The sequence below is a fragment of the Mchenga conophoros genome, linkage group LG2, assembly GCF_057382185.1.
Source record: "Mchenga conophoros isolate Kocher_MC1m ecotype Shallow Benthic linkage group LG2, M_conophoros_male_GT1.1, whole genome shotgun sequence".
Taxonomy (NCBI): Eukaryota; Metazoa; Chordata; class Actinopteri; order Cichliformes; family Cichlidae; genus Mchenga; species Mchenga conophoros.
In genome coordinates, this window is record NC_140527.1 from 28,788,804 (window position 1) to 28,806,592 (window position 17,789).

Sequence of the window (17,789 nt, forward strand, 5' to 3'; positions counted from 1 at the left end):
CGGTGGTAGTGGCAAAAACAGGCAATGAAGCATGAGTAATGACAAACCTAAACTGGGAGAAACTAAAGAGCAAACCTGAAATCTTACAAAACGGAGAGCGGAGCAGAGAGACGCAGACCAAGGACCAGGATACCAAGAAACACAGACAAGCCGACAACGAACACAGACCGACACCCCACTATATACACACACACACACACACACACACACACACACACACACACACACACACACACACACACACACACACACACACACACACAAGGTAATCGGGTAATCGCACACAGGAGGGAAGAACAGCTGATCTGAATACACATGACTGGAGGACACAAGCTGAACACAATGACAACAGACACAGACTTTCAGAACAAAACAGGAAATCTAGAACCCGAACCGGACACAAGGGGGGAGGACACAGAATAACTAGAACAGAGGGAAATAATCACAAAACACAAAACGCTGGGTCAACGACCCAGGACCATGACACTTCCACTGTTTTCTTTCTTCGCCAATTTTACCGCTGAACATAAACTTTAATAAGTCTCCTGAAAAATCTGTACGCAAGCAGCGTGAAGGAATTCAGATGGCCAGAGTCTCACCATTTCATGTGACAATCTATAGATAAATCAGGAAAACAGGCTCATAGCTGTTAGTGACAGATGTGACACTTAGTCATGTTTCCTGTTTATCTGTGTGTGTCATCGATCTTTAACATTTAAAGTGTCCCATAATAAATAAATGGAGGAACGCACAATCTGTTTATATTACAGAATATAACATTTCCAGCCTTTTGTCCCCCTTTTCTTTTACATGCGAGAGTTGAGGTTTATATGTACAATGATAAACTCTGGATTACTTCATAACAACAGATGAGACATACATTTTTCCCAGTGGGCTCATTGCGTATCACAAGAATTCAAGTCCAAATGTAGACAAGACAGCCGTAATTTCCTTCTTCATTTTTAAAAAGAGAAGTGAAACCTCCAGTATTTGATAAAACAGTACGTGTGGTGAGGGAGAAGCTCATTACATCCTCGCTTGAGGACATTGTTAACAATAGCCTACACATGCGTGGTCTGTTTTGCTTTTGCCTCTGGATCCTGATCCGAGGTAAGTCGATATTTGGTGCTTTTATTATTTCAGACTATATGTAGTGTGCTTGTTGGTGTAGGAGTGTGTGTGGGTGCAGTAGTGGGCTTCAAATCGGGGTTACAAATGTAATCTGTATCATCTATTGCTGTTCCTTCACAGTGTCCTTCAGCACCAGAGTCACTGGCCTCGTTGGGCACAATGTCACGTTGACATGTAGGTATGACACCAAAACCCATGGAGTCCTGAGTTTTTGTTGGGGAAAAGACAGGGTGCCCACGTCCAAATGTTCCAACACCATCCTTTCCTCCACCGGTGAGGCTGTGTCTAACAGAAGGTCCTCCAGGTACCAGCTGTTGGGCCGAGTGACAAATGGAGATCTGTCGCTGACCATCCTCAATGCTCAGACGGAAGATGCTGGGGTATATGGCTGCAGGATTGAGATTCCTGGGTGGTTTAATGACCATAAGGTCAACATTGAACTGATCATAGAAGAAGGTAACGCTCATGAAAAGCTTTAGTGTTGATCACAAAATCATTGATGTTTTTTAGTTGAAAAAAATTGGTCTGTTTTGTTTTTCATAGCTGCTGTAGAACAACCTGTTACACAGAACTACATAATATCTACTGCTGGAACAACAGGTAAGCAAACACCTACAAATAAATATGTTAACTTTTTAACATAAATTGTATCTTATAGATTATACCAACTAACTATTTCAGATGCTACAGAAATACTGACAGCGTCGGCATCTGAAAGCGTGGAAGTTGGTCACCAACAAATGGACGCAGTTCAAAGTGAAACAGAGCAGGTATTTGACTTTTTATTTAAATCAGGAGAAAGCTGTGTGTTATAATACATCAATTCCTATTTTTATAGCACACTTACAAAGTGCTTCGTAGTTTTACTAAAATCACACATTAAAAACAAGCATATATGTTCCAGTGTGCATAGACAGACTCGACATATGGTCTTACAGTCATTCCTACATCCACACTTACATAAACACATCAGATGTAAACAATAGCCAAATACAACAGGAGAAAGTGTGAAGAAAAACAGCTGTTTGAAGTAAAGCACAGATTGACTTCATGAGCTGACAAAGGCTGTTCTAATGTTTTTGGCATCACAACCTCTAAATTGTGATCACCTGTGGAGTTAAAATAAAAGCGTGGAAGAGTTTAGCGATCAGATGATCGGAGAGGCCGATTGACGTTATAAGGTTGCAGCAGCTCTGCTATAGACGCAGGAGCCGGTCCATGTGGAGCTTTATGTATTATTAATGAAGGTTTAAAATAGAGTCTGATTTTCAGGGGAAGACAGTAAAGAGAAGCAAGAACAGAGTTAACTCAGATAATGAAATGTTTTACAGCACGGTATGACTCATGGATGAAAACAGGAAACCTGTGGCGTTTATTTTCCTTTAGATTTTTCGTCTAGCAGCTAGAGAAGAAATGACACTAACTTGTAGTTTTGTCTTTTTATTTACTTATTTATTACGATATTTAGGACATTTGGATTTCCTTAAATTAACATTTTGTCTCAAGATTGATGTGAGACACTTAGAAACATGATTCAAAAAATGAGTGTAAAAAAAAAGTGCAGGAATATTCTCATTATTTAACATTATTTATGTAACAGATTTAAAATTATATGGCCATTATAATTGACCTCACGATAAGGTTTATTTTTCATCGCAGGTGATTTTCTTCTCGAGCATTGGGAATATTGGCAGGATGGCAGGTCTTTTATTGCTCACCATAATCATAATCCTCTGCTTTATTTTCCGTAAGTATGGAAATAGATTATCGTTTGTGAGTCATCTCCCATTCCTGATTAATTCAACATTAAAAGTGGGCGTCTATCAAACAGCGGAAGTCACAGAGCGGGCTTTCCTTCTTACTGAGTATCTTCATATGTGCATTTCTTCAATCTAGGAAGGATGTTCCTGATGAAGGAGGCACTGAAACATCACAACTCCGTAACTGCTGAGAATATTTATGAGAGCATCGCAATGACTTAATGCTGTTGAAAACCCCCCACAAAGATCTCACAGAAAAGGGTGCAATTGTTTCACAAATTGCAAAAATAACCTAAAGATTAATTATTTTCTTTCTTACTACCTAGAAGAGTCGTTGGCTTGTCAACACTTGCAGACACAATGCCACCTACTGGCCCTACTGAGCAATAATAAGCAAATGTGAAAAACAAGTTTGTTAGGTATAACTGCACTATTATCTCAGTATACACCTCTCAGCTATAATTGAAAAAACCTTCTTATGACATGGCTCAAATGAACTGTGAAACAGCTATTTAGTGATGTGAAAAATATGTACTGTACTATATGTTATATAAGCTTTTTTTTAACCACTGAATAATGTAAAAATGGAAGATGATTTGAGAAAGAACCTTTACATGACAAGACTAATTGCTTATGGTTTATTTATTTATTTCTCTCTAAGTCTTGTGTCTGAGTCATTTAAAAAGTCTTGTGCATGTTCTGTTACACTGTATCAGCAAACTGAATAAATGTAATTACCTCTACCTCATTCTCCTTTATGTTGAAACATAACTGCTTTTCTCTGGAATCCAAAACTAATTAAACAAAAACCTGAATAATGTTTTTCCTTGTTTAGTTCTTAGCAACACACGTGGGACTGAAAAATATGTATACATTGTGCCAACCAGTAAAAGCCAGTACAGGACTCAAATGCACCACACAGAGCCATGAGGCTTTAACTTAAAAAGTCCAGTGTTTACTGGACAATCCCGTACACATGACATCAATCAAAACAAATACAAAAATGCTATAAAATGTCTCTAAAATAGAACAAATAATAAAACATATAGATTTAATACAGGTGACCTCACACACAGGGGGTAAAGTGGGATTTGGCAACGTCGACCTTACGCTTGTGGGTGGCTGAACAGCATTGTTTATGTTTTTTTGACATACAATGATGTCTGTCACAGTTTGTTGCCTGTCCAGTGCTGAACTTTGAATACCACAACATTATTATTATGTAATTTGTTTCGCACGCTGCATCACGATAAGTAAAATGACAACTTATAAAACACAATCATGTTCAGATCCAATATCGCAAATGAAAATCTAAAATGAAATAGCCTGAATTCACCAGTTTATCAAACATGAACAGTCCTTACCATTTAAAAAAAAAAAAATCTTATATTTTCTTACATCTTGAACTTTCTATGTTCATCTCTCCCTGGGAAGTACAGCAACTGTACATTGGCTAAAAAGACACACTGATGCAAACTGCATGTATGAAAAGTTACATTTGAAATGAGCCACCCCTCGAAAATGTTTCATTTGTGCTCGCTTCTGTTCTGCAGCACTAGTTAGATACTCACATCTGCACCATGAACGCACAACAAAGCTGAGATGGGAAAAGGCGATGTGGTTATGTTGCAAGTGACACTGTGGGATATCATTATTTTCTTATCACTCCGTTCAACCAGCTTGAAGCAACTGCAGGCTGCAGCACATGAAAAATCAACTCCCTATCAGATCTAATTTCTCATTAACTGAAGGTTGACTGTATAAAAGCACTCAATATTACTACAGTTTGTTGTTGTAATGACACATTTTTTTTTGGAAGTGATCAAAGAGGAAGTACTGTGCTGAGTTACTTAATATCCAGCAGAACCAAATGTTTGCTCAGCAGTCTGAGAAATAAGCAAAGAGTCCAGAGCCCTTGAGTGAACTAGTGTTTTTGTTTTCTGTAGTGCTCGGAAATCATCAGTCATCATTTCTGGTAAACCAAAAATTATGAGTGTTTTTTGAAGTTTTATTTTGCGTATATCTTTGCCAATGAGCAAAAAATGTGAAATTGTTTAGATTTGTCTTCCTATCCAGATCAGCATGTCATCAACAGATAAACAAAGAAAATATGAGAAGGGGATTCTGCACCTGTGGCACCTCCTGTGTTAATTGAACCACACAAGAAATGATCGATCGGTTCGGTTCAGATTTCTGCACATTTCATTGAAATAATGCTGGATTTTGGATGGGGAACCAATGCAACAAAAACAGAAGCAGCTCTGTTCCGCTTTAGCGAGAAGAAAAATGAGTTGTTAGGCGCTTAAACTAAAAACAGCACCATGCAGTTTGGAAATATTTTAACACTGAAATCACACTGTGCTCAGTTCTGTCTTGTTTAACAGGGGAGTTAACGTAATGAGAGTGTTTAATAGATGGAGCGTGTGCTGCCTAAAACAACTGTTTTAGGCAGCACACGCTTACTGTAAGCATGTGTTGGAAACTACGAATGTACTTCTACAAGTTTCATTTAGACTTGAAAGGTATGAAGGTTCCCTTTTGTACCAAAATAAACTCGTTAGTTAACTCCAGTTGATTGTAGAGCCATGATGCAACATCCAAGTGATGCTGCCCAACTTTCATTATCCACAAATAACAAAATGTGAATATTGATTAAACCCACCTTTGGGCATAATAAATATTTAACACGCCTTTTTTAGATGGAAGATGGTCTAGCTGAGACAAAATGTTTTCCCAGCACTTTGTGGGCATCAGTAAAGTCAACACCTGCCCTCTATTCCTGCAGGAGAAACAGTGGTTGTGTTTTTCACTGTAGTAAAGGAGCAAGGCAGCTCAAAATATAGTTGAAGCAAGATTTTTCAGATGTGGCTGAACTAGGTATTATTTTCATATTTATGAATGAAACATAGTATGTGGTATTTACACACGCTGACCACTTTATTAGGTAACACAAATATCAGTTTAATCAATCACATGGCAGCAGCTCAGTGCATTTAGGCATGAAGACACTGTTGAGACGACCTTTTGAAGTTGAAACTGAGAGCGAGCATCAGAATGGGGAAGGAAGGTGAATGCGTGAATTTCAACCTGGCATGGTTGCTGGTGGTCTGAGCAATTCAGAAAGTGACGATCTGCTGGGATTTTCCCCACACAACTGTCTGTAGGGTTTACCGAGAAAAATGATATAGGTTTAACAGTTAAATTGATAACAGGTTACAACGTTAAAGCCACTGAGACTGGGTCATCCTTTTTTGTCTCCTAGTTACAGAGTTAATATTGGGGGATTTTATTACCTGTTTGTTCTAAATGAATTCTGAAATAGTTCATATAAAATGTGTTTTTCCTGATCTCTCAATTCTAAACAGAAGTAATACTTGTCTCAAAGAATTCATCTCAGCAAACATTTTCCTTTGAAGAACAAAGATGTGCAGATTTTTTTTTTTGCTGCTAAGATATTTGTTGACTTTATTTATTTGAAGAGAAACCTTTTGACCCCCACTAATCAGTTTGAAAGAAAATATACCATGTTCAGAATAGGGGCCGCCATTCTCAGACTAAAATAAAATGTGAAAACGTGTTGTTTGTGTCTGAGCACTAATGCTGTTCACATAAATGAATGATAAATCCATTGTTTTGCTGTTATTTGATGGCAGAAAATGCACTTGTATGGCTTGAAAAAAGGCTGCTGTTATATTAGTAACACAATGCCACCTACTGGATCTAATGCCAAAATATTAATGAACAAAAAATAACCAAGGTCACTGTAATCTTACCAATGTATACTTTGTTGCTGTATTTTTTTTAACACAAGGGCTTCACTGTTTTACAACATACTAGTCTGTAATCAAATGTCTCTTTAATAACAATATCTCAGAGCAACATTTTTGCTTGCTCTGAGATATTGACTGTAAAAACCATTACACAGATTTTCACGTCAATTCATTAAAAGAAAGTTGCTTCTCTTTTGCTTTTAGTTCCTCTCTCTATAAACCCCCCCAGTGGTAATATAAGCTAAATAGAAGAAATTAAGAGTGAAAGTAACTGTTTCCGATCCCCTGGAAAACAAAAAAAAGTTTTCAGTGAGGTCACAAGAAGACGACACAAGCGGCACCAAGGTTACACTGTCACACTTTGTTTCACCCTGTTTCTCATAAATGTTAACTGTACGAGGGCAGCCTGATAGGTGAGTAGCTGGGTTCTGTACTACGTGGGTAGAAGCCCTTGTAGCAGTGAGCGTCTGGTTTCCAGCTAACCACATTGTTTCACTGCTCTTTCCATGAATTCCATTTTATGTCTCTTTCCATTTTATCTTTTAAAAAAAAACAAGCGAAAAAAATTTGTTAAGAATAGTTTATCAGAAATCCTTCTAGTTTGGAATTTCACGCAGAGATAAACGCGAAATGTGATGGTACAAACAATACTGTGCAAAGGTCTTGAGCCACCCCTTATTCTTTTATATTTTGTTTCAAAGGCCAGACTGTCTTCCTCATCCGCCATGCAAAACCATCATGTTATTGTCTGACTGACAACAGTTTGATTTTTCAGCATGAAAATGATCTCAAACACATCGCCAATACCAAAGCTTAGACAAAAACACTCATTTGAAACTGTCAGTCATGGATTGGCCTCCACAGAGGCCGCACATCAGCATTATTGAAGCAGCGTGGGATCATTTTGACAGAATAAGGCAGCAAAAATCCAAAGATGAGCTTTGATTGTCCTTTAAAAAGTCAGGAGAAGCATTCCTGAAGACTACTTAAAGAAATTAGCAGAAAGCTGACTGTGTTGAAGAATAAATATTGACCTTCAAGTTTTTTTTAAAAAATATACTGTTTTGCCTTATATGCTGCATTTCATTATATTAAAAAAAACAACAACTGATGCACAAATTACCAATGTCCCAAATAAATTATTAAGACATAAGATATGCTAATACAGTAATGTTTAAGATGTTTGCACATTACTGTATAGTACTGTATAATTAATGATTATTTTAATTAATTTCGTTTGCTCACTCACTTAAGGTACTGCATGTACAAAAAAAAGTTTGCCTTTCAATCCTCTAAAGAAACATGATAAAAAAAAAAAATCTACTAGCTTTTTTAAAAAATGGCAGAAAACCGCATGTGTCTTGGGTTCTTATCAGAGAGGAAGTTCTTTGCTGGGTTACTAAACAGCCACCATGCCCAAACGTTTACTCAGCACTCAAAGAAACCAGTTCAATGGCCTTTGGTTAAACCAGTCTCTCCTTCTTTTTACATTAAAAAAATGTATTTAATGCGTTAAATTTGAGGACACAATAAATATTTGATTTCAGTGGACCAAAGTGCATTGTATCTCTTTAAATGCCTTGTGCTGATGAGTAAATAGCATGTTTTGAAGTTACTTTGAATATTTCCTGCTGGAATAAATTATTAGTAACAATTTAAAGCATTAGTCTCCGAGATGCAGGGAGGATATTTTGAATAGTTAATGCTCTATCCCTACCACTGCTACAGAAGCTGGGAACCAACACTGGGAATGAATTCGTCATTTTGATAACCTTGATTCTGTGTCTGTCTAATCATCAAAAAGGAAACAGTTTGCCCCTTCTAGTAAAAGGAACCAAAACCACAAAAAAGGAAACAGCTCCTTTCTACATTCCTCTTCTACCAGCAGAAGTTGTTTGTGTGTGCTTATCAAGGAAGCATCATGTGATCTGGAAATATTTGAGAGCTGAAACCACCCTGGGTTTCGTTTAGTGGTGTTTAGCAGGTCAACCAATCTGTCCTTTGATTTAGAGAGAAGAAGGTAAAATGATTATTTTGGCCAGCAAACACCTTGCTGTGTATTGCAACCTTCTCTTTTGTTTTCTTGCAGGTAAGACAGCCATGCATATGATTTGCATTTGATTTAGCTGTGCAGTGACTAATTAATGTATTTTTTCCATTTAAAAAATGTAAAAAAAAATCTCAATGCCTTTTCAGGTTTCGTGTCTGCAGAAACTGTAACAGTCACGGTGGGAACAGATGCTATTTTAAAATGCAGCTATGATGCAAAGTATTACGGCAGGCTTTCTGCATGCTGGGGCAAGGGAACCATACCTAACAGCGGCTGTGCCAACGAGGTGCTAAAGACAGATGGGACGTCAGTGATCAGCAGGTTGTCAGAACGTTACCTGCTCATGGGCAATCTTGGCCAGGGTGATGTGTCTCTGACCATCAGGCACGCCGAGGAGCAGGACTCTGGCGTGTACGGCTGTCGTGTGGAAATACCAGGCTGGTTCAATGACCAGAAACATCACGTGACTCTGAAAGTGAATGCAGGTGAGGCAAAGACAAATTTAATAAAATAAGCAGCATGTTTAGTTAAAAATCTTTTTTTTTTGGGTAGTTTCAGTTTTTGTCTGGTAACTGATTAGTCATCTCATTATTTCAGCATTGTATAAGCTCATATTTAGTTTTTTCCCTTACCTTTTAGTTCCACCGAATCCACTGAGAATCGAGGCAAGAGAGGTGAAGGAAAGGACCGTCACTATTCGCTGGAGTCCTGTGTTCGACGGCGGCCGTCCCATTACAGCTTACAGGGTTGATATAAAAAACAAACAGAGTAAGCACAAGAAAACCGACCCAGTATCCATGACAGATTTTGAGATATTTCAAAAGTTATTTTAAAGTCAGAATCTATGGATTTGTGCTGCACAGCACCCTGGGAAACAAAAAAAACCACCGAGCTGCACGATCCTTCACTGACTCACGTGACTTTGGTGGATTTGAGTCCATCCAAGACCTACAACCTTCGCGTGTTCGCCATCAACAGCGTTGGGATGAGTGAAACCAGCAACGTTCTCACTATCACTGCAAAAGAAGCAGGTTTGTTTCAGCATCATTTATGTGTTAGTATTTTTATGATAAATATAATGATCTAGAATGTAAAAACAAATTCACATTTTTGGTGGTTGCTCCCTTTAAAATTTGTTTTCCCTGCAGCACCAGAGGGCCCGCCCCTGGATATGCAGCTTGTGGCCCTCAGTTCCAGCAGCATCAAAGTAACCTGGAAGGTAAAGTCACAGTTCAGCACTGTTTCCGGGCTTGTGACTGGACATAGTAGACTAACTCTTTTCTCTCGACTAGCCTCCGAGGACTGAGCTGAGAAACGGCGTTCTGCGGGGTTACAACATTAACTACAGAGAGTATGACCCCGTGGCCAAACAGTTTAAACGGTGGCAGTATTTAACTGTGGCGGCCACGCGTGAACAAGAGACCGTCACTCTTGTTAACCTGAAGCCTTCTACCATGTACGGCGTGCTCATACAGGCCAAAACAATCGCCGGGGTCGGACCAGCTTCAAATGCACCTCTCTGCTCAACTCTGGATGAGAGTAAGTTTTTAAAAATTACAAAATATGACTAAAAACTATTTTTTGTCATATTTTTTTAATGTCAGTTTGATTTCATGCATTTTATTTAAAGTTCCTAAAACAACAACAACAACAACAACAGTAACTACTTTGCCTTCTTCCACTGCTGCCACAATGCGGCTACATTTTTCCTCGGGTACGTGTTATCGAGCAAGTGTAACTTTTTCCTCAATTATTTTTTGAGAAATGACTTACTGGAATTGCTTCTTCTTTTACTCTACTTCAAGTTTACGCAACTTCTGCAACCTCAGCAACCTCAACAACTTCAGCAACCCCATCGACTTCAGCAACCTCAACAACTTCAACAACCCCATCAACTTCAGCAACCCCATCAACTTCAACAACCCCATCAACTTCAGCAACCCCATCAACTTCAGCAACCTCAACAACTTCAGCAACCCCATCAACTTCAGCAACCCCATCAACTTCAACAACCCCATCAACTTCAGCAACCCCATCACCTTCAACAATCTCAATAACTTTTTATGCCGCCACAGTTTGGGAGCAAAGCACTGCCAGTATCTCAGGAGGTAAAACATTTAAAGGGAACATTTGTTTCCACCCCTGATTTAGTTTCTGAAAATAATGGTTCCCAGACATAACTCTCATACTAAAACCAGAAATCAAACGCTTGAAAAGATAAAAACTTCTTTTACTTGTTAAATATCTTCTAGTGCCCCCGGATCCCCCAGTGATCGAGTTAAAGAAGGTGGACAGCAATTCGTTTTCCCTTTTTTGGAATATTAGTTCCGAAGGTGACAGCCCCATCACCGGGTATTTCCTCGAGTACAAAGCAGTGAATGGTAAAAACTTCACTTTAATACAAGCTCTAAAGCTAAATTTACACTGTTAATCCTCATATCACTCTGTGATATTAAGTTAAATATTTTCCTTTCAGCTTCCTGGGATTACACAAAGAACGCTGTGGACTTTGGAGCCCATGAGACGGAGGCCACAATAATAGAGATGAATCCCTCGACATACAACGTCCGCATGTTTGCCAAGAACAGCCAGGCCACCAGTGCAGCCAGCAATGTCCTCACGATCACCACTGGGGAAGCAGGTGTTATTTTCATTAAAAAATGTATTATTGCTCCTGTAGTTGTGTGTTTGTGCAGTTCATCAGGCAGAACAGGGCTGCTTTTCCCATATGCTGTGGTTCATTAATGAACGGGAAATTGTTTCCTCGTGTCAAGGCAGAAGAAGGGATTTTTGTTCATATTCTATTATCTTGCCCCAAAATTTAAACGAGCGACAATTTTATTATTGCAGTTTATTGTAGTTCCTCAAACATCAGGAAGCTGCTTCACAGTGGGCCTGTTTAGTTGCACTCGTTGTTTCTGCGTGTTAAGCTGTTTTGCCGAACACAACATTTGCTGGACTTCCTCCTAGCTCATTTCCTTTGTGGTTGTGCATTGTAGGTCATGAGAAGGACATACTCATTACCAGCATGATGCCATATACTGTAAGTATTTGGATGCTACCATAGAAAAATCAAACAACTACACATAATGCTAAATAGTTCACTTGATTGAGCAGATCAGCTTTATGGTACTCCTTTCTGCTAGGCAAGCCCTTTGAACAGTCCTAGTCATCACCTGATAGGCATCTTTGTAGCGGTGGGCCTCTTGGTGGTAACAGGCGCCATATTAACCACGTGGCAGCTTCGCCGTAAGTGTGCTTAGCAGCGTTGCTCCTTATAGAAACCCAGCTTCCTCCCCTGAACTGTATGCTCTCTCTTCACAGGACTAAAACAGAAAAAAGGCACCCTGAGCATGTAAGTGTTTGCGGCGCACGCCACGTTCAACTTGAGAAATGATCTGCTTAAAACTGTCACTTTTTCTCATCTGCAGCTGGCTGGGTAATGGAGAAGTACGCTACACAGACTGCGAGTCACTACACGAGCTGTAAAACACAGAGTTAATTTGGGCTGTGGAAGGATCGTAGAACTAACCAAGACAAAAAGTACTTTTAAATTTCACATTTGCAAAAAAAAAAAAAGATGTATATTTTTGTCTGTCACAGAGGAAAGATGACTAATCTGCTAAAACGTCACCGACATGTTGGGCTGATTACAACTAACCAAAAGAAAACACTCATTAAATAAGCTTACAAAAAGGGGGACTCTGGTTTTTATAAAGCAGCTTCTGTTTGTGTGTGTGGTTGCGTTTCTACAGTCATCATCGAATCATCAGTTTTTTTGTTTGTTAGTTTTAGTTTTGCATGTAATGGGAACGCACGACAGCTCTGCTATTGTTTTTGTGAAACTTTTACAGTGTTTGTCCTTCTGCATGTATTTTATTTCACGGTGTAAACCACAGTGTGTTTATTTAACAATCACAGAATAAATTAACACTTAGCCACAAGCTGTGCTGAATGCATTTGTTTAAAGTGTGCTCTATAAATCATCAGTTAAAACCACAAATGCGTGCAATCACAACTTTTTTTTTTTTAAATAAAAAAAAAACCTGCTGGACTTAAAAGTGAATTGTAATGGCTGCTTTTGCTTAAATCTCTTCAGTGAAAAAAAAACTCCCCACAAATTAATTAAAAGTTACATTTTACCACTTTATATAATTATAAATGAAATGTTAGAGCTGCTTCTTTATTGAAATCATTCAAAACTCAACAACCATCTCCAACCACCAGAGGGCACCAGAGTTTCACTGGTAAGCTGATGTACCGCTCTCACTGAGCTCTCACGTCGCCATCAGCAGAGCCGTCCTCAGCGGCTGGCGCTGCAGCCAGCTGGATTTCCACCCATCTGTCCTGTAAATCTCTTAATAGTCCTAATTAAGGAGAAGAGGAAGAGGAGGAGATCTGATACCTCCGTGGAGCTTTGAGGCAGCTGCCTGAGAGGGAGTCTCAGACTAATGGGGGATCACAAGGGGGGATACCTAAGCCATGTGTCTCAGCGGGGACCACATGGCACAGTAGTGATCAATGTTTGTGTGTGCACGCATGGATGTTTTTTTAAAAAAATTTTTTAAACGACTTCCACTTCCTGTTTCTGCTTGTTTATATCTCTTTAAAATGTCCTACGACTAAACCACAGATGGAAGAATTGTTGTTTTTAACTTCACAAACTGACTTCCTGAGAAATGGACTAATTCTCTACAGTGGTGTAAATATTGCTTGATTATTGCTTTTCTGTGGTAACCCATCACAAACTCAGAGCTGCTGACGCACAAAGTCACAGTATACTTTGTGACCCTGGCCTGTAAACAAAGCTCCACCACATCCCTCCTTTCTGGACTTCCTCTCGTCTCGGGACCCCTCACTTCTGCTGCCGTTTTTCCACTTTCCTCTGCCTCTTCAATCTGGCTTCGCTTACACAAATATCGGCGCCCGTTCCTGTCCTGGTGCTTTCCTCCAAACTTCCGCATCCTTTTCTTCTTTCATCCATCTTACTCTCTGTTCTCAAGTCCCTCTGATTAAACTGTGTGGCACTTACACAAACAGACGAAAACAGGCAAGGAAGGTTGTAGGAAACGCTGGTTCGATGACTTTGATGAGGTCCCTTTGATTGGCCACACAGCCAAAAACCAATTTACCTCCCAGCCACCTCCACCCACAGCTTCATTGGTTCTTGCTGGACCATGCCTGCCGCCGGAAACCCACACAAAGCGAGAAAGCAGTAGTCAATATACAAAGAACGAGGGGTTGAGACACCAAAGGGACAGCTGATCTCGATGATCAATTTAGTGTACAGTATATGCGTCATCGTCCCAACAGTTTTTACTTCTGGTCCTCTTTAAACATCTGGGATCAAACATGCATTAAGGTAACACCAGAAAACTCCTTATGAAGGCCGTGCAGAGCTGTGTCAGCTGTGCCTGCTAAAGGCTTCACTGTAAAATTTGCAGGTGGGAGCTTGAAGACTGAGGATGTATGGTTATAATAATGGCACTAGCAGTGGGGACAGAGTTAGCACTGTAATAAATCATGCACTATGGTTCTGGCCACATCAAGGCCTCAACATTCAGGAAGTGGGGACGCTGAACGGTACCACATACACCAAAGGCTCAACTCCACAGGAGGGGCTGATCTCCAGGCCCCGTTGCCCCGGAACGGATGCACGGCCCTGGGGCCAAGGAGCTGCCAGATGTTGGCCCTTATGGAGAGGCTTATGAACTTGAGAATAACAGAGCAGATGAGAGTATTGAACAGAGCACAAATGAAAGGGCCAGAGAGTTAAGTTGGAACAAAAAAGAGAAGGCAAGTCACAGAGGCAGCCTGTGAAAGCATGCAGGGGTATGGCCTATTTGCTGATGAAAGAAGCACTAATTGATTCAAGTCTTTATTCAAACCCCCTGCAAACTACAGCACAGGGAACTTTTCATCTTCTTAGAGCTGCAGCATGGCTGTCATTGTGGAAATGAAAACAGTCCAACGCAGCGATGCTAAAATCAGAACCAAAAGTTCTGCGTGAACTGGACTGATGGCAAACTTGTGTTGGTTGTTAGGGTGTAAAAAAACAAAAGAAATCACCTCATTTATGAAGCAAGAGCGATCTGAGGGCACATTTGTGTTCAAGATGATGTGATCTGATTAGCCGACCTTAACCACACAGAAGTCAGCGCACATGTTTGAAGGTCAGACATAGTAGTTGCCATGGAGATATCACAAAGTAAACCATGTGCAATGTTGTACTCCACAGACATTTCCAGGAAGGACCCATCAGTTCATCTGGGTTTGTGTGTGTTGGTTTCTGCGTACTTTTCCTTGCGAGGCTCTCAGTGTGTGTACAGCGTTACAATATTCATCTGTTAAAGATTTGATTAGCGTTGATTCACACTCAGACTATTCAAACTTCAAAAATGTGCACAATGCAACTTTGTAAAATCCCTGAACTCTGTGATACATGTATGTAAACTAAGCACACTGTAAATATTCATTATAGCATGCTATTACTGAGCAGATCTTGAGTAAGTGGTGAATTTCAACCTTCTCGGAGGTCTAAGTTTCCATAGAAACACACTAGACTTTATATTGATGTAGCGAGTTTATAAAATGCTGGAGAAAAAAAATTGCATTTGGCAGCCAGTCATTGAGGACAGAAATAGCTATACTGACATGCTTGTTGCTTCCCTTTGCACACCCATAATCCTTAATGCTTGCAGATATTTCCATAAACGTTTGAACATCCAAAACCATAGCCTGCACGATTCATATCACACGTCACCTCTCATTCAGACAGCATTAAGTGTCAGAGCTTTGAACAGAGGCATGGCTCTTAATCTGTTTAAATTTGCTTCCATCTCCACGCTAACACCACTGACTTTTGCTTTTTCATACACCTGCCCAGAGGCGAGTTCTAGTAAAGAGAGGCGTCAAATTGGAAGACCTCCATCGTCCTGGCAGCTGAACACAGTGGAAGTCTTGGATCTGTTCAGGGGATTGGACCAGCTGAGCTCTGCAATGGAAGACAAGTGGCTGGCGCTGTTGAATGGGAGAAAGAGTGTGGAAGGATGGAAGGAGAGGTGGTAAAGTAGAGGAGGAGGGAGGGAGAGGTAATCACATCAGGGGATTAGTGGCTGTTATTAATGTTGGATAAGGCTCTTTGCTGTCACTCTCTCACTTACATGCACACACAGGCACACACAAATTTATGCCTCTCTCTCTCTCTCTCTCTCTCTCTCTCTCTCTCTCTCTCTCTCTATCTGTCTATCTATCTATCCGTCTATCTATCTATCTCCTTGTCTGTCAGACAGTAATTCAATTACGCAGTTGCCTCTCCTCTCCTCGTCCAACCTCTGGCCGAAGGCAATGCGTTATGATTTTGGTTTATAATATTCTCGCTACCTACTTCACGAGGGAGAAAAATGATCTGCTCCTATGTGCATATGTGTGTGTGTGTGTGTGTGTGTGTGTGTGGGAAGGAGTGTTTGTGCGTGCCTGTGCTGGCATGCCACCCCTTGAAAGATGGCCATTCAGTGGTGAACAAACAAGACATTTGTCTAAAGTCTTGCATCACCTCAGGGAAGACTGTGGAAATGTGCTTTGCCAGGTTATCTTTTACTGTTATTTTCAGCCTCTCTGTGATTCACAAGATCCAAACTCCGTGGCGTGATTCGTGGGGAAAAAAAATTTGACACATGTCATTTGTGCTTCATGCCATAATTAGGTTTTTCTTCACTCCAGTGCCTACACACGCTAATTAACAAAGTACGTCTATAAAAACAACACTTTCTGACATTAGTGGGCATGCGGGGCTGTTAAAGGGGATCATAAGAAAATGGTGTGGATTTATTGGCCTCGGACGCTAAATCCACACAAACATACATGCAAGCAGATAGCCAGACAGTCGGAATGGCTTTCCTGTGAGAAGATATGGGCCCGGGCAAAAGACGCACATTTGCAGACTCTTTCATCAGTGAGAATTTGCCTCAGCCTTGCAGAGAGCCACAAAGACACCAGCATCCCACCGTGAGCTGCAGACACAGCTGCACCGCAGTTTCATCATCTGAATGGAGTTTCACAGCAGTCACAAGGAAACCAAAGTCCCCGAGCTCTATCATATCACCCGAGGACCCCGGAGGCTCAGCAGCATGTCAGAGAAGCTCATAGGCGACACAAATAAGTAAATAGGCAGAATCCACATGCAAAGGAGAAGCACTACAGGGAGGGATGGAGAGAGTTTGAGAGGCAGCCAGCCATTTGGCCGAGCAGATAGAAACAGCAATAACACATATATTCAGGATTATTGGACTTGATCTTTTAAATGCTTTTGTCTTTGCTTCTTCTTTGACAGTCCAACTAAAAAGAGAGCAAGTTGTGCGCAAAACATATTCACAGGTGTTCAGTACAGATGTAGGTACTTAAATAAATTAGTACTTTGTTGCACTTGTCTCCAAATAAGTAAACAACTGTAAAAGTACACGGTTTTCTTAAGTTGGTCCCTACGAACAGAGGGATCTGAAGGCCCTGTGGGGATACACACACATATCCCCAGACATATACACACACCAATCTATCTGTCTGTCAGCTCTGTGCTCATAATCACATCCTATCCCCTCGTGTTCCCATACACACAACCCCCCGCCTCGCTTCAATGTGGAGGGAAAGAAATGAGAGATCCCTCCAAATGCTCTCTAAGATTAAGGCTTTGTGTTTTACATGTGTTATCGTTGCTTCCCTTCGTTATCCCCCTACTTTTGTCTCAGCCTCCTCCTCCAATTAGAATCTTGTCCCTTTCATTCCTCCGTTTGCCTTTCTTCCAACCTGTGAGAGCGAGCAGACGAAGAGCAAGGAGAGGGAGGAAGAGGAGAAGAAGAGGAAGAAGAAGGAGAAGAAGAAGGAACGAACGGGTGGAGGAAAGATGAAAAGCGCGCCACACGGAGCGAGTGGCGGAGCGTTGTGGAATGCGGTGTCTGAGGGGAGGATGAAGGCGCTTGTCACGTCTCATCGCACAAACGTACGCACACGCACACATATGCAGGCACACACAACCTGGCTGTGGTGCAGCGGAGACGCGCAGCCCCGCTGAGCCGAGCTTTG

General features: G+C 40.6%; 2 protein-coding genes across 4 annotated transcripts; both read left to right on the forward strand.

The window, feature by feature from the left end:
* Positions 1–689: 689 nt before the first annotated feature.
* Positions 690–3,672, forward strand: LOC146582176 (hepatitis A virus cellular receptor 1-like). The gene is made up of 6 exons (XM_085292572.1): positions 690–1,110; positions 1,252–1,587; positions 1,675–1,731; positions 1,813–1,901; positions 2,791–2,878; positions 3,028–3,672. Exons 1-6 carry the CDS (start codon positions 1,068–1,070, stop codon positions 3,111–3,113), a joined length of 699 nt encoding a protein of 232 aa, XP_085148698.1. The 5' UTR covers positions 690–1,067; the 3' UTR covers positions 3,114–3,672.
* A 4,919-nt stretch (positions 3,673–8,591) lies between these two features.
* On the forward strand, positions 8,592–12,655 carry LOC146582177 (uncharacterized). 3 transcript variants are annotated; one of them, XM_085292585.1, is made up of 14 exons: positions 8,592–8,750; positions 8,858–9,196; positions 9,351–9,479; positions 9,575–9,742; positions 9,860–9,930; positions 10,004–10,250; positions 10,342–10,425; positions 10,517–10,819; positions 10,964–11,092; positions 11,188–11,352; positions 11,711–11,754; positions 11,858–11,960; positions 12,036–12,066; positions 12,143–12,655. In XM_085292585.1, exons 1-14 carry the CDS (start codon positions 8,687–8,689, stop codon positions 12,198–12,200), a joined length of 1,935 nt encoding a protein of 644 aa, XP_085148711.1. In that variant the 5' UTR covers positions 8,592–8,686; the 3' UTR covers positions 12,201–12,655. The 3 variants fall into 3 exon arrangements, with proteins under 3 accessions (XP_085148711.1, XP_085148719.1, XP_085148728.1); XM_085292593.1 differs by lacking the exon at positions 10,342–10,425 and having other exon boundaries at positions 8,593–8,750; XM_085292602.1 differs by lacking the exon at positions 10,342–10,425 and having other exon boundaries at positions 8,593–8,750; positions 10,541–10,819.
* The last annotated feature ends 5,134 nt before the right edge of the window (positions 12,656–17,789 follow it).